At 38.6% G+C, this 18,058-nt stretch overlaps 1 protein-coding gene across 4 annotated transcripts in view; it reads right to left on the bottom strand.

Moving 5' to 3' along the window:
- LOC130276813 (leucine zipper protein 2-like) overlaps positions 1 to 18,058 on the bottom strand; it is a 518,373-nt gene that overhangs the window by 108,663 nt on the left and 391,652 nt on the right. For all 4 annotated transcript variants that reach the window (XM_056526704.1, XM_056526703.1, XM_056526702.1 and 1 more), the window contains one exon: positions 16,717 to 16,779. In XM_056526704.1, the coding sequence (XP_056382679.1) occupies positions 16,717 to 16,779 (63 nt within the window). The remainder of the gene's footprint in view (positions 1 to 16,716; positions 16,780 to 18,058) is intronic.

Raw genomic sequence — 18,058 nt, 5'->3', positions numbered from 1 at the left:
GTTGGTTCATAAATTGAGAGGGGTTGGGCTGGGGGAGAATGTGTGTAAGTGGGTAAGTGACTGGCTCAGTGATAGGAAACAGAAGGTGGTTATTAACGGTATTTATTTTGATTGGGTGACTTACTAGTGGGGTACCACAGGGGTCAGTCTTGGGTCGTGTTTTATTTAATATATTTATTAATGACCTTGTAGAGGGGTTGAATAGTAAAGTAGCAATCTTGGCAGATGATACTAAACTCTGTAAAGCGATAAACACTATAGAGGACAGTGCACTGTTACAAATGGATCTGGATAGGTTGGAAGTTTGGGCTGGGAAGTGGCAGATGAGGTTCAACACTGATAAATGTAAGGTAATGCACATGGGGAAGAAAAATCTGGGCTGGGATTATGTATTAAATGGGAGAACACTTGGGACAACTGACATGGAAAAAGACTTGGGAGTCTTAGTTAACAGTAAATTTAGCTGTAGTGGCCAGTGTCGGGCATCTGCTGCCATGGCTATTAAAATAATGGGGTGCATCAATAGGGGCATAGATGCCCACAACAAGAAAATCATTCTACTGCTGTACAAATCACTAGTCAGACCACACATGGAATACTGTGTACAGTACTGGGCACCAGTGTACAAGAAAGATATAGTGGAGCTGGAGAGGGTTCAAAGACGGGCAACCAGGGTAATACGGGGAATGGGAGGACTACAGTACCTTAGGGGGCTTATGTATAAATATATCAGGGGACCGTACAGAGATCTCTCCCATGATCTATTTATACTCAGGACAGTATCTATAACAAGGGGGCATTCTCTTCGTATTGAGGAAAGAAGGTTTCTACACCAGCACAGACTTTACTGTAAGACTGTAAGAGCAGTGAGAGTGTGGAATTCTCTGCCTGAGGAGGTGGTTATGGTGAACTCTGTAAAAGAGTTCAAAAATGAGCTGAATGCATTTTTGGAGAATAATAACATCGCTGGTTATGTATAGTAGATTTATAGGGACAGAACGTTGATCCAGGGATTTTTTCTGACTGCGATATTTGGAGTCAGGAAGGAATGTTTACCTCTAGTAACAAGGATTTTTTGCCTTCCTCTGGATCAACTCCACTCAGTAGGGACTTATTAGGGATATACAGTACTTCAGGACCTTCAATGAATGGTGTCCTGTGGGGGTTTTAGATTATCTACTATCCTTGTTAAAAATGCATCTGATTCTAGCCCCTTGCTTCCATTTCCTGTGAAAGCTATGTCTTCTGCTCAGTTGATAAGTCAGATATGCTCGTTGGTCTTTGGTATGGGCATTAACCTTCCATCTATTACAGGTTATTCAATTCGGATTTCTGCTGTCTCAGCGGCTTCAAAGCACAATGTGTCAATTCATGTCATCATGTCAAATTGGGGCGTTGGCGGTCATCATGTTTCTCTCGATACATTCCTAAACCTTTTGCCAAAATGTCAACATCTTTCTGTAAATTAGTCATGTAAATAAACTTATTTTGTTACCATACTATTTTGTTCTTTTTGCCTCCTAATACCCTTTACCCTCGACGATGGTTTGGGCACATCATCAGCCATCCTTTAGCAGGTTACTAATCCATACGGCCAGGTTCATTTGCATAACTCTTCTGTTAGCCGTAGCCTGACCACAAGTTGGCAAGGCTGACTTGTCAGCCTGCATTTGTGGGAGGAGCGGGTGCTTGGCTTAAAAGCCGGTAGCCAGCCAATGCCTCTCCCCGGGACTTTCATTGTGTACCACCCTCCCCCCCCCCCCTTTTCATTTAATTAATTACCAGGGTATGCTTCCTTATAGGCTTTACCCTCGACAATGCTTTGGGCACAACATCAGCCATCCTTTAGCAGGTTGCTAGTCCATGCAGTCAGATAGGTTCATTTGCATAACTCTTCTGTAAGCCATAGCCTGACCACAAATATATTATATATATATATATATATATATATATATATATATATATATATATATATATATAAAATTGCGATGTCCCGATCAGCTAGGACTCCTGCCTCCTGCGGGTCCAAATGGCGATTGATTGCTGCAAGCCTGAAATCAAGGCTTGAGCAATCAACCGCTGATCTGCAGTGATCCGTGTAAAAGATCAGTGTGTACAGTGTTATAGCTCCCTATGGGAGCTATAACTTTGCAAAAAAAAAAGTTAATATAGATCATTTAACCCTTTCCCTAATAAAAGTATGAATCACCCCCCTTTTCCCATAAAAAAAATAACTGTGTAAATAAAAATAAACATACGTGGTATTGCCACGTGCGTAAATGTCCGAGCAATAAAAATATATTGTTAAATAAACTGCACGGCCAATGGCGTATGCGCAAAAAAATTCCAAAGTCCAAAATAGCGTATGTTTGGTCACTTTTTATAACATTAAAAAAATGAATAAAAAGTGGCCAAAAAGTCCGATCAAAACAATATGGTACCGATAAAAACTTCAGATCACGGCACAAAAAATTAGCCCTCATACCACCCTGTACATGGAACAATTAAAAAGTTGTAGGTGTCAGAAGAGGACAATTTTAAAAATATAAATTTTCCTGCATGTAGTTATGATTTTTTTCCGAAGTAATAAAAAATCGGCCCCCTTGAACTTTGACCTTTTGCCACATTTCAGGCTTCAAACATAAAGATATGAAACTGTAATTCTTTGTGAAGAATCAACAACAAGTGGGACACAATCATTTATTGGATATTTCAAACTTTGTTAACCAATAAAAACCTGAAAAATTGGGCGTGCAAAATTATTCAGCCCCTTTACTTTCAGTGCAGCAAACTCTCTCCAGAGGTTCAGTGAGGATCCCTGAATGATCCAATGTTGACCTAAATGACTAATGATGATAAATAGAATCCACCTGTGTGTAATCAAGTCTCCATATAAATGCACCTGCACTGTGATAGTCTCAGAGGTCCGATAAAAGCGCAGAGAGCATCATGAAGAACAAAGAACACACCAGGCAGGTCCGAGATACTGTTGTGGAGAAGTTTAAAGCCGGATTTGGATACAAAAAGATTTCCAAAGCTTTAAACATCCAAAGGAGTACTGTGCAAGCGATAATATTGAAATGGAAGGAGTATCAGACCACTGCAAATCTACAAAGACCCTCTAAACTTTCAGCTCATACAAGGAGAAGATTGATCAGAGATGCAGCCAAGAGGCCCATGATCACTCTGGATGAACTGCAGAGATCTACAGCTGAGGGGGGAGACTCTGTCCATAGGACAACAATCAGTCGTATACTGCACAAATCTGGCCTTTATGGAAGAGTGGCAAGAAGAAAGCCATTTCTTAAAGATATCCATAAAAAGTGTTGTTTAAAGTTTGCCACAAGCCATCTGGGAGACACACCAAACATGTGGAAGAAGGTGCTCTGGTCAGATGATACCAAAATCGAACTTTTTGGCAACAATGCAAAACTTTATGTTTGGCATAAAAGAAGCCCCTCAAATTTACAAAATAGCATTTTTTCTTCCATTTTGTCGCACAATGATTTTTTTTTCATTTTGCCGTAGATTTTTGGGTAAAATGACTGGTGTCATTACAATGTAGAATTCGTGGTGCAAAAACTAAGCCATCATATGGATTTTTAGGTGCAAAATTGAAAGGGTTATGACTTTTAAAAGGTAAGTAGGAAAAAAGGAAAATGCAAAAAATGGAAAAATGCTATGTCCTTAAGGGGTTAATCAACTGTAGTATTAATGGCCTCTTCTAATGATAGGGAAGAGATATATTTCCAATTACATGAAAATACCAGTTTTCATATTAATTGAATTTTAGAGAGCAGCGTTCTGTATAGGAGCTTATCTTTTAAACAAAATCATTACAATTCTCTAAAGTCATAAGTTAAATGAAGAAAAACTTTATAACACAGATAAGGACATAACAAGACTATACACAAAAAGAAGGGGGTGGGTCGTTCATATTTAGATTTTTGGAAGAGACTTAGGGCAGAGCAGTTAGTTTTTTGTAGTAATCCAACCTTCTGTGGCCATATAGTATGTCATTTCCATGCTTCTGCAATTGTTTGTTTTGCAGCACGAAAAATAAAAGTAATCAATTAATGTATTACTTATGTTTGTTATCCCTTTGATGGGTAGATAAATTAGGACACAGGGACACAGGGATTGCAGGTTAATGTAAAGCCTGTGACTGAATAATCAAGATTATTGATTTAGAGCAGTTCCACCAATTATGATAATTTTATTATATTTATTTATACTAATTTATTATTGTACTTTTCCAGGGGCTGTACAGCATCTAAAGCATTCAGAGGAATATATGGGAACCATATGAACAGTCTGTACAAGTACTAGATACCATCTAGCAGGTGGGCATTACACATACTCTTACTGGTAGTCTTCCAGATCAGAATCTATTGTGTTTACAAAGTTTGTTGTCAAAGTCATTTTTTTGTTTCTTAGCATATGACGGGAGGAGTGTTGTCAATGATTGTTTCCACAGAAGTAAAGAAGAGTAAGGTATGGGAGTCTGAACAGCATCTTTGTTCAATAAAGGTGAATGGTAAGAATTGTGTAGTATTTTATTTTTTTTTCAGGAAGAATGTAATAAAGCATTTAATTTGTAAATATTTAAAGGGTTTTCAGAATTGTAGATTGATTACTGTATATTGTTGTTGAAGGGTTAAGAAAGAGGTCTTACCATCAAGTAACAAAAAGTGCTATACTGGTATATGTCCATTAAGCAGGCAATTGTTGAAAGCAATGGGTAAGTCTTGCTTGGCTGAAATATGAGAAAGTGAAAGAGGACGATAACGGGGAAGAGACTATATTGTGTTGTTCCATAGACAAACAGTGTTTTATGATAGGTAGGAAATAGGATGTCTGTAAGCACCAGCTGTCCATATCAATGATTGTAGAGAGGTAACATTCTGGTGCTTCTAAAGTACGCCAAAAGGGGGCATTTGAGAACATTTATTAAGAAGGTCTAGTTTTTGAGATTAGTAATATTTGATTAAGTTGGATTCTCCTAAGCCACCTTGGATTTCAATCTGTTTAGAATTGAGTAAGAGATTCAAGGTTGTATCCCAGACCAGAAAAAGTACATGTTACATGCATTGAAAAAAACATATCATGGGCCAAGGATTGAGAGGTATCTGAAAAATGTTATGCTGATTTGCTTCATATCTTTATTGACCATGGAAGGACGATCTCTTACATCCCTCCCAAAACCCTTGAATTGTTCTGTAGATTTATTATGTTACGTTAACTTTGGCTGCCACTAGGGTGACTAGAAGCTTGCTGTACATTGGTTTATTATTGTGTTCAGCATATAAGAATAAACTCACCTGAGTATTACAATATTGTCATTCTCTACTCTTTCTATATGTGATTTAAAAAAAAGAAACAGGAAGAAATAAATAACTCTTGCTTCCCGAAATCTTTTGCTGATGCGGCTGTATAGTGACACCAATGCTATTAATATATTTTATGTGATTATGCTTGCCATTGTCTTTGCATTATATCACAGTGTCAGTAGAAGATTCACAAATCATATAAAATACCATTTTATTTTCTACTTTCTTAAAGAGTGTTAACTTTCTCATTGTCTGACAGTCTAACAAATGACACATAGTTGTTGCTATTCATTTTGCAATCCTTAAAATATTGTTCTGTGTTTTTTTTTTTTTTTTCTTTTAATGGGAGGATTTAAAAGCTGCATTTTATCATCACTGTCTGACATAGGCACAAAAATGACAGCTAAAATTGCTATTTAAATGCAGCATCCAGACACAAAAGAGGTTTACATAGTAAAGCTTCTTCAGTCATCCTCCCGAGTGCGACCTTCAAGTGATGATATAGGACTCTTTAGCAAGATGTAAATTGAATACATGATTTTTGCATTACTGTGACTAATATTTTCAGTGTAGTACAATGGATTTTCAATTCATCAAACTTTTTATATCATATTTATTTTATTCACTAACAATATATAGCGCCAATGTATTCGGTAGCACTGTACAGAGCATCCCTACCTCCATTGGGTCTCAGAATCTAATTTCCTAATTAATCTAGCAATACCAATAGTGTTAGAGAAATACCATACAGGAACACATACAAACCTCATGAAAAAATCAGGTAATGCAAAATTTTACAGGCAAAACAGCCTTAAAGGGGTATTCCATTGGAAACCTATTATCCCCTATCCAAAGGATAGGGGATAAGATGTTAGATTGCGGCGATCCTGCTGCTGAGGATCTCTGCTGTAGCACCCCGTCATTCGGTGCATGGAGCAAACTCTGCTACATGCCAGATGACTGGCGATGCAAGCCACCATGCCCCCTCCATTCATTTTTGTGGGAGGAGGCGTGATGTCTATGTACTAGCCATCATGCCCCCTCTTACAGACATGAATGGAGAGGGCATGGCATGACATCATGAACGTGGAAGCTGCAAGCTTTGTGTTCCGGTCGCTGCCGCTGCCGGCCAGCAGCGGGACCACTGCAATCTAATATCTTATCCCCTATCCAAAGGGGATATTTCCAACAGAGTACCCCTTTAATCACTTGTATTACAGTCCAATATATACAGTATGCCGAAGAAGTATAGCTGGTAGAGTGGGGTGCTGGTAGGACATGTGTCCTCAAAGCAGGTCACTAAAATCAATTGTCTTGTGATCAGGGGAATTAATAAAAGAGCAAGGACTGATTCTTTGCCTAGGTCAATGATCTGTATAATATGGCCTTTCAGATGTTACAAAACTACAACTCCAATCATACTCGGACAGCCATCAAGCTAACCCAGAACTGCAAGAGCACTCCACATAGGTACTACCACTGTCTTTATCAGCTGGCCCAGAGAGCATGGGGTAACCTTGTAAAAGGCCTCATTCTAGCATGCTAGCAACCATGATGGCTTGGAACTATGGGTCCAGCTAACCCACAGGTTAACCTCTGTCAAACATCTTACAAGAACAGCCTCTTTTATATGTAATATTAGTAAATACTTAGTCAGTTTTATTGTACTAATTTTTTTTTAACTGACTAACTAACTAACTAAATATGTGGCTAGTAATCATATGGTGCAAAGGTTCAGTTTTTATTCCCTGAAGTTGTCATATCTGCTCCTTTACATCTTTGCCTTCAATAGTATGCATCTTCAGAGTTGACATCAGCACAAGGCTCACTTTGGGAAGGACATGATGAGCATATAGAATCACAGAATCTCTGCCACTTAAAGGAAATCTGTCATCAGTATCACCCTTGTACTGCTGGTGACACTGATCAAAACAATACTAACCTTGTCCCGATCCATGGCTGAATTCTGCTGTTAATCTGCTTTTTTTTGTAGTATGCCAATGAGATGCTTTGGGCATGGGCAGAGCTATGTTCGCTTCCCTGGGCATGGTGAGGTCACCACTGCTAGGTCGGCGCTTCACTCGGCTTATCAATATTCATGGCCCCCCTCCTTTCTTGCTCTCTCCCTGACACTTCACCGCCATCCACCAGGCACAGTGATGTCACTGCTACAAGGCACTCCACCCAGCTCATCAATATTCATATACCCCCTCCCTGCTCACTCTCTCTGACATAGTGGCGGATGCATCGCTGTGTCAGAGAGAGAGAGCGAGCAGGGAGGGGGGAATATAAATATTGATGAGCCGGGTTGAGCGCCGACCCGGCAGCAGTGATGTCACCGTGCCCGTGAAAGCAAGAATAGCTCCGCCCATGCCCCAAGCAGCTCATTAGCATACAAGAAAAAAGCGGAATAACAGTGGAACGCAGCAATGGATCGGGAAGAGGTAAGTATCATTTTGTCACCTGCACTACAAGCCTATAAAATTGGTTAGTGGGGGTGATACTGATAAGAGTTAGCTCTGTGTGTCTTTTTACCTTCCAAAACCACAAACCACTATTTGGTGACATTTGGTGACCTCTCTAGTCTAGGAAAATAGTCAGTGCATTACATTTTTTTTTTTATTCACAATAATTAACTGCATAGGACATAATGTTATAAGCCTTGCAGCGCAAAGCACATAACAGCTGAAAATAAATTTTGCATCAGAAAAGAAATGCATTTTACACTCTGAGACATGAAGGAAATGAGATGAATACAGTGTTCTTAATAGATAAAAGTGTTCAGGAACGTCATCCAGCAATGAAACCTTCAGTGGGAGAAGTGATGTAATTTCTATGCTCATATACATTTTTCAACAAATAAATGTTTCCAGGAGGGAGTCTGTAGGCCATAACTTTGTAATAAATTTACTTTTGCTGCCATATTATAGGACTATGTAAAATATGCCATCATCTGTCAAGCTATTCCCCGGGGCTTTAAAACATTAAAAAAAAACATAAGTCATAATCATATTCGCAACAACTGTGTGTACATAAAATTGCCTCAAATATGAAAGTAACACTCGACTGTATGGAGAATGCATACAATGGGAACATATACTGTAAAATAACAAATATATGTTGTCACATTTTAAAACAGATTTTGCACAGAGAACAGATGCGTAACCCTCTCTGCAGTGCTGCTGTTTTATTACAACTATTAACCCCTTAAAGACAGTCAAATTTAAATTTTAAGATCCACAACTCTTTCATTTCTTCATCCACAGACCCATATGAGAGCTTGTTTTATATTTATTGTGGTGGGAAATTGAAAAGAAAGCCGCAATTTTAAAAATGTGCTTAACAGTAAAACTGATATGTTCTCTTTATTCTGGCGGGCAATAGGATTAAATAGAAAGCATGTTTACATGTTTTTCTATTGCTACACTGCTTCTTAAGAAAAAACTAACTTTTTTCTAACAAATTAAGTATGCATCAAATTTCAGGGCTAATTTTTTGTGCTGTGATCTTTAGTTTTTATCTGTGTATCCTCTAGGGGTTAAATAGATATGATCCTACTCCTATCTGTGTTGTTCACTGCTTAGTGTCCCTCGCAGACATATTAAAGAAGTATTATGGGTTTTATTTTGTTGACCATATTAACCACACTTGCCACCCTACACTTTACCGTCTGTTTTATTCTAGCACATCCACATCCAGGTGTTCATTACTATATCAATCTGACCCATATACTATACCAATCTGACCCACAGAAAATGACAGGAACATATGCCTTTTTTTTTTAAGAGTACTATTTAGCTATGTAACTGTCATGACCGACTGGGGGGACAGGGAGAGTGAGCCCTAAGCTGTCCCTAATAACACTCTCCCTGCCTACTTGCCCATCCGTCCTAAACAGCGAATCAACAACCACAGTTCCGGTCCCTACCTGAGCTAAAGTGCAGTGGGCGTAAAACAAATAATAATATACATAGTCGGTCACAGGCCCGAAACATAACGGGAAAAGTACCAACAAGCAGATATAAAAGACAGAATATATACAGGCAAACAGAGCAGAATATAGTGTACTAACAAACAATTCAGAGACTGGATAAATAGCAAATGTGAATAATTGAACTAGACAAGGTATAGAATGAATAAACAGCAGAAACCAATAAATTCAGGGGATGAACAGAATAACTGAATGTTAAACACTAAACTGATCTGGAACATAGAACACTGTCCACACGGGACTCAGATAACATAAACAGATTAAATTCAGAGGATACTGAGCAGTGAGTAAGCACAGAGGTCACTATAGACCAATGGTAAATAACAGAGGAAATACTAGATCAGTGATCGTGTACTCTATGATCAGTGCATGTACTAAAACTCCAAAGATCAGCTATAATGAACTGCATAAACAGGGATACAAGAAAACAAAACTTCACAACGTGAAGGAACACAGGTCAGGATTCTCATAGTGAACACAGATTAAGATACAAGGCACAAGCAGAAGGAACATAGGACACTGTTCACACTGGGACACAGAACAGAAACAAACTGGACACACCACTCCGCAAAAGGAGTAGACAGCAATAATAACTCTAGATAGACTTCTAGCCAGCAGGCACACTCCACCTTGTGATCAGAATACTCGCCTAGAAGCAAACAGAAATATAATACATGGAACACTAGACTGAGAAATGGATTTTGAACATACTCCACAAAACCAAACTCCAAACAACATGGAGGAACCAGGATACCAGAGCAGGAATTATACAAACGAGACTCACAGTGTGAACACAGACTAACATATAAGGCTAAAGCCGAACGGACATACATAATACTAAAAACCGACAAATGTACTACAGACTAAAATCTAAAATAAACAGAACTATTAACCATGGTTAAAAACTCAGAAATATCACAATATAAATACAAGGTGCATGGACAGCATTGCGCAATAGCTAAGCTGCATCATAAAACAGAGCTCGAGTTAAAATAGCCCCACCCGAGCTTTAACTATTCCCTAGCCAGGGAGAATAGCAAACTACTCAGACAAAAACTAGAGTCTGGACAGACGCCAAGACATAAAAAAATAAAATTAAATTAAAATAAATGGACATTACAATAACAGCCTAAAGACTTCAAATCTTCATAAAAATGCTTCAATTGTGATTATGGATCAAATAACTTTCACCATATTGCTCTAAAATATGAATTTGGAAGAAAAAAAAAGTGCACAAAAAAATGCACATAATGTGAACTGACCTCAACCCACTTATGAGTCTGGTCAGTTTGCCTGGATGAACTCCAAAACCAGTATCCTAATTTTATGACCAAGTGCAGTGATAAAATTCCACATCCTCTCTCTGCATAGCCAGACAATTCATGGGAAATGTAGGTAGCATTAGGAATCATTTGAATGATGGAGTTGCAATCAGTATGGCTTCAAATCTATTCCTGCACCATCAGCTAAAACAGATAAGCAAAAGGCATACACAAAAATCTCTACATTATTTTCTAATAATGGCCAAAACTGTAAATAAAAATAAAAAATAATAAATTTCTAGTGTCATTTTCATCCTCCTCATATTTTTTAATTCATAACATTTTTATTTTAATCTTTTTATTACACCATTTTAGCTCTTTTAGGTATATATACAGTGGATATTTCAACTGCTTATAGAGTACACTTTAAATTACTATGGAAGGCTGTAAATGTGGATCTAACATAACAGCCACTAATGCCACTTCAGTAGGCCTGCTACAGTAGTTGTCTCATGACAACTAGAAAAAAAAGATCAGCTCACCATGTATTCCAGCTTCACATGAACACCAGCACAACCTCCCTCATGGAATCTCGCACCAGTGCATTTCGTTTGTATTTTATTATATCTATATTTTTGTTACACTTGGATTTTAACATGTTTGAATAAACCTTGGATTTTTTACCTACTGGGAGCCTGAAGTCCACCTTTGTTCTTGCTGACAACTGATAGGCACTAATAGGCTATTACATTGTGGGGGTACCAATCGGCACCCAGACCGGACAATCACCTGGCAGATAACTACCTAGATGCTATTTATCAAGGCATCATGGGTGGTTAGTGACAGGCACCGGAGTGATATCCATTGCTGGTAGCTGAAGGCTAGTTTCATCTGCAGATACCAGCTGACAGCTGCGAGATATGGGGTTGGCTACACTTCAGACTGTCTTGTATAAGGGTAGACCATCTATTAGTTTGCTTTAACTTAACTAAATCTTGCTCCAGAATTCAGGCTCAATTTTGGCACACGTTGTGTGAAAGCAGTGCCCCCTTTCATGGCTTGGACATTGACCAACAGGGTAGTTATTGCTAATGTATGGTGCTAGAGCTTCCTTCTGTTGGAGAACTAATTTGGATAAGTTGAAGACTAATAATAAATCTGCCTCAATGCATTGATGACTTTTATGGTTCCATGAGAATTAAAAACCTTTCCATAAATTTAAGATCCACAGTTTTCAACCTTTTATAAATCCTTTGTTTGTAGCAATGATTCAAATTAGTACCAATTCCATTACCAAATCTTTATTTGTCTCTTTATAGTGTTCTAACTTATTTCCATTCTCTGCTTTTAGCAAAAACATAATAATAGAAACAAGAAACACCACATTAAGGTAACTGCAGCTTTACAGATTTACAGTACTAAGGAAGCTATGTTTTGTAAACACGCCTCCAATTTGTACTAGCGACATGTATGATTAATACCTCTCAATAATACCTTCACAATTGATCTGTAACAGTATGGAACTCTTGAAATGTCTGCTTGAAATAAACTTTCACAGCCAAACTTGGCACAGGCCACTCTGTTTAGCACTCTGGTTAACCTAGTGGTCATTCTGTAACATCCTGGCCCTCATTTACTAAGCCAAACTCGGCAGTTTTTATTGGGTTTTGTTGACTAAATTTAGGCGCATGCCTGTGCAACAGTGTTTGTGACCTTTTTGGACAAAAAAAAATAACTGCATAGGGGCGTGGCTTATCAAAAAGTGGGCGTAACCCAACATTTAAAAAAAATGTCCAAAACCCGACGGAAAAGCAAAGAGGAGTGGATTCTGAAAGCCCGACTGCCAGAGGCTGGTGCAAAAACAGGTAAAATGGTCAGTTTTTCACCAAGCAGGGTTATTATGGGCAATATGCATAAACTAGGTAAACCAAAATTAAAAAGACTGGTTCACTTAACTCGCCTTTCATCGGGACTTATATTCCTGACTCGATAGGATATATGGACAAATATTTTTAGACCTTAAATGTAAGATTTTAAATAAATATTTTTTTAAATATGGTTTACTTTGATGTTTGCATTGTTTCATGGTAGTACTTTTTAATTTTATCTGTGATGTATTCAATATCTATTGCACAACTTTATTTGTTGCATTGCTAACATAATCCACATTCATCCATTTCTTTCATCTGGTATGTAGAATATTGTCGCTATGGCTGGCAGCCTGAGTGTCCAAATGAATGCTTAAAAGTTTTTTCTAAAATGTAGTGAAAAAATTTATTAGTGACGGCCATCACACCCCCTCCCATAGAAGTGAATGGAGGGGGCGTGGCGTGACGTCACATCCCCAGTCCCGGAAACCCGGAGGTTTCCGAAACTGGAGACGCAGCTCCACATAGAAAGGGGGGGGGGGGGCCGCAGCTTCCCCCCCCCCCCCCCGCGATCAGACATCTTATCCCCTATCCTTTGCATGGGGGATAAGATGTTTTTGCCCAGAATACCCCTTTAACTATTGACATCAACGCCCTGAGTAGACCTTTACCTTTCTTTTCTCCAAATAAAAAATCGCTTACTGTCCACCTGTGAGCGGCTGCTGAGACCCTGATACCTCTAAAAGCTTCTCAGAAAGAAAGAACAAGATAAGTCAGATATACCACAGACATATAGACACATATTTACCGGATTCATATACCATTCAAGTATATATATTTTTTTCTCTGATTCAGCATAAGGAGGAGAACGAATAGAAGCAGTCCTCAAATAGAAAAGTTGAAACTCTCAGGGAATTTTCCCCCAGCTTATTATACCTTCCCTATGAAATTTGTACTTGTTTTTCTTTCCCCTCCGTCTTATTTTTTATACCGTAGTCACATTTTCTTTCTATCTTTAGTGTTTGTCATTTGTTTATTTAAAAAATTTCTTCTTTTTCTTTTTTTTTTTTCTTTTACTATGAGTCTCCTTTTGGCTAAAATGCCTCACACATAGGTTTCGTTAAATTAGCTGTAATTTTGGTTTGTTCTGAGGATGTAATTCCTAATTTATGTTATTTCTTATTGTATGTTATGAATACATTATAGTGGCAAACACTGTGCACCAGAACTTCAGAAAAATACAGTATAGGCCAATTAGGGCCTTGATAAATGATCCCCTTTGTGTCTTAATTTCTGTAGTGACACATGTTACACTTTATTGCAAATCACTTATTGTTTGAATATAATCACAGATAATTGCCTCATTTACTAAGAGTGTTGGGTTTATCTCTGAGTGTTTCTTCATTTACTCCCTGTATTTTTCTCCCTGATTTACTAATGTGTCGCACGGATTGTGTCGCACGGGTTAGAAATTGTGTTGCATGGTAAATTTTATATATGCCCCCGACACAGCGCAATAATATGATCCCAGCAGTGCATGTATATATATATATGCCCCCCGCACAGCGCAAACATATGCCCCCAGCAACACATGTTTATACAGTATATATGCCCCCCGCACAGCGCAAACATATGCCCCCAGCAACACATGTTTATACAGTATATATGCCCCCCCGCACAGCGCAAACATATGATCCCAGCAACACATGTTTATACAGTGTATATGCCCCCCGCACAGCGCAAACATATGCCCCCGGCACATCTATATACATATGCCTCAAGCGCTATCAAGGACAAGCATTTTATTAGCAGAGCATCACTCTGGGAAGCCGCTGCACGATGCTCTGCTAATGCTCCGCTTGTCAATCATAGCGCTTCAGAGGCATATGTGTATAGAAGTGAAGTGGGGAGCAGACATATAGCCGTATCTGGTCCCCACTTCGCTTCTATACACAATCCTTAGCAAACACCTCAACTGCCTCATCGCCTCCCCCATCCCCGGTGTTATAATTACCTGTTCCCGTGGCCCGCGCTTCTTCTGGCTTCGGCGTTGTCACTGTGCGCACTTACGGTGACGTCGCGTTTGATGACGTCACCCGTCATTGCGCATCGCAGCGCACAGCCACATCGCCGGAGCCAGAAGAAGCGCGGGCCCCGGGAACAGGTAATTATAACACCGGGGATGGGGGAGGCGATGGGGCAGTTGAGGTGTTTGCTGAGGATTGTGTATAGAAGCGAAGTGGGGACCAGATACGGCTATATGTCTGCTCCCCACTTCAATTCTATACACATATGCCTCTGATTCGCTATGATTGACAAGCGGAGCATTAGCAGAGCATCATGCAGCGGCAATATATTTAACAATATATTTTTATAATTCGGACATTTCCGCACGCGGCGATACCACATATGTTTATTTTTGTTTACACTGTTTTTTTTTTTATGGGAAAAGGGGGGTCATTAAAACTTTTATTAGGGGAGGGGTTAAATGATCTTTATTCACTTTTCTTTTTCACTTTTTTTGCAATGTTATAGCCCCCATAGGGAGCTATAACACTGCACACACTGATCTTTTACATTGATAAGTGGTTTCTCATAAGAAGCCACTGATGGATGATTCTGCCGCTTGACTGGATCTCAGGCACTGAGCAGTCATTCGGCGATCGGACACCAAGAGGCAAGGAAGAAGACCCTCCTCGTGTCTTACAGCTGTTCGGGATGCCAAACATGTATAGATGTAGCCTGCGTTAACATGATTCCTGGTGCGCTACATTTCTTATCTAGTGTGCCAGGGAAATGTTTAATGCAGCGAAATACCTTCATTGACTTGAATTTAGTACTATAAAGAAAAAAAGACAGAGCCTCCCATAGGACAGTACGTCTGATTGAGTGTGAATTTGCAAGGTGGTGAGATATCCACTCACCTTTCCGGGTTGTGTTGGAAGACACAACCACTTTGCAGGGCTTTGTATAGGATATGCGGTGCAGCCACCTGGGAATCAGGTCCTGGATGTTCCAGCTGATTGTAGTAGATAGATAAGGGGATAGTGTGCTATCCAAAAAAATGCCGGGATGGTGGGGCACAAACCGCTCGGATGTAAAACAATACAATTGTAGTATTGTACAAAGATTTCTTTATTTAGCCAGTAGCAGACGCGTTTCGGGACCGCACATCCCTTTCTCAATGAAAAATGGCTTTTACCATAAAGAAATCTTTGTACAATACTACAATTACATTGTTTTACATCCTAGCGGTTTGTGCCTCACCATCCCGGCATTTTTTTTTTTTGGATAGCACAGCTATCCCCTCATCTAATTGACTTGAATTTATAATTCTGCTAGCAGTTGGCAGCAGTGAATTGTCGGGTTCATCACCATCACCATTATGTTAAGGCAGGATGCATCTGTAAAATGTCAATTTATTGCAAATTTTTATGCAAGAATAATATGAACATACTTGGGGGGATTTATTGATATGTTTCTCTATGCAGCCACTGCACAGCCTTTTTTTTTCTTTCCTTTTTTGCTGTGTTTTTGGCTTACATGCACCAAATTTATCAAAACAGCGCACAAACTTTGATAAATTTTGCACAAATGAAAAATCACCTCAGAACTTGCTGAAGGATGTCATTCTTTTTGTTGAACGTTTGCGCATTATTTTTGCGCCTTTATAAAAAAAGCACATTTAATAAATCTCATTCACTTCATAGTCAACAATGAACAATGAAGTTGTCTATTTCAAAATTGCACAACATTTCAGCCAATAAAATGTCAGGAAGGCAATGAAAAAAAATTAAAAAAAATTGTCTCACAGTCACTTCATCACACATCATACCCAGATAACACTATTCCGTACCAACCTGTAATGCCATATATTACGTGAACATCTGTACTATGAAGACCTTAAATAATTATGTCATATGCATTCAAAATACAGTATCTCACTACAATACACAACAGTACAAAAAAAACTACTGTACATCTAGTGATTCTGAAGAATCAGGGCTTTATACTTAGTCAGTACTAAGACAGGATTCCTCCTAGATAGTAACGTCGGTAGGACATTTGCTCCTTGTTTCACTGTTATTAGACCTAAATAATTAAACAAGGTGACTAGTTTTTGTTTTACAATACAAATTGACACTTTGCTAGCTCTATAAAAGCCATGTCATTAAATAGGATATACAACATGATGTCATATCTTGTTATAACAACATCCAATGTAGCCTTGCCTAGACAGAAAAAACAATCAGATATGACTATACCTTGGAAACTAAATCTTTTTTTCCATACCGCAGCTCCTTCAGTTGGGCCTGTATACGTTTAGACTGAAATAAATAAATAAAAATACAATTAATAAAATAGATGTGTGGTACAATAAATCTTTTTCGATTTCATACTTCTTGCTATTGAGTAAATCAAATAGGGTCAAGCCTGCAGGTGACCTCCCGATAAGCAGTCATATACAATTATCTCAGATGAATTACTTTAATTCGGAATCTCAAATACTATATAGCCGTGACAATAATTCTTTCCAGCATTTCAAATTTATGGCCATAGGATTGGAGAATTGTACGGAAAGGAATAAAAAGAAATCTCCATTTAATGATCTCTTCACAGACACTTTTATGGAAATGTTTCTACATAATTCATAAGTCAATAAAGCAGAATTGGCTGAAGCTAAACTATGTATTTTATGTACAATGTAGGTATCAGATTTGTTCCCATGTCACATGTACAGTACTAGAAAATATTTTCTTTTAATGGGGTTTTCACTAAAATGTGTTTTTTTTTAAAGCTACACTGATGTGAATGGCATGACTTGATGGCACGTCAGATGAACAGGCAGGTTTGTATGGAAACTCTATGGCCTGGTTCACACTATGGACTTTCCAACAGGAATTCCGCTCAGGAATTTCTGTCTGAATTTCTGCTGCCTGAAGGTACATTGCAGGTGAATGGGTTTTTAGTTAACCCATTCACACAGCAGAATATTTTGGGCTGAAGAATTTCCAGCCTGCTCAATGTTCTAACGGAATCCGCACTAGCCGCACTCAGAATCTCCGACAGCGGATCTATAGCACTATCTTTAGCACTTCATTCCTTGTAACTGGTGCATCACACATTACTCACATGTAAGGTCAAGGCAAAACTTACACCAGTCAGAAAACGAAGAAGGGGGGATTTTTTTTTATTTTTACAATGCATTTAGATACACAAAAATGTGTAGTTATCGGTCTGCGATGGTGCAAATAGAGATCTGTTGGGAAACCCTTGGCTAGAGTATAGATCAGAATTAGTATGCTCCCAAACCAATTACCAGTAATTATAATCTACAAACCAGCACTATGTCAGATAGCATACAATAAATACCTACACAACTGACAATCCAAATCCAACTTTATTGAAAATATTAACAGCAGTACAAAAAGACAATGACCCCACCCCTAAAAACATCCCACCCTTGCTGTTCTTTGGGGCATATGCGTTTTAAGAGTGGGATGTTTTTAGGGGTGGGGTCCTTGTCTTTTTGTGCTGTTGTTAGTATTTTTCAATAAAGTTGGATTTGGATTGTCAGTTTTGCAGGTATTTTTTTTTATTTTTATT

The sequence above is a fragment of the Hyla sarda genome, chromosome 6 (genome assembly GCF_029499605.1).
Source record: "Hyla sarda isolate aHylSar1 chromosome 6, aHylSar1.hap1, whole genome shotgun sequence".
In the NCBI taxonomy this organism is placed as follows: Eukaryota; Metazoa; Chordata; class Amphibia; order Anura; family Hylidae; genus Hyla; species Hyla sarda.
The sequence above is the reverse complement of the archived record's forward strand: the minus strand, read 5'-3'. Positions and strand labels throughout refer to the sequence as shown.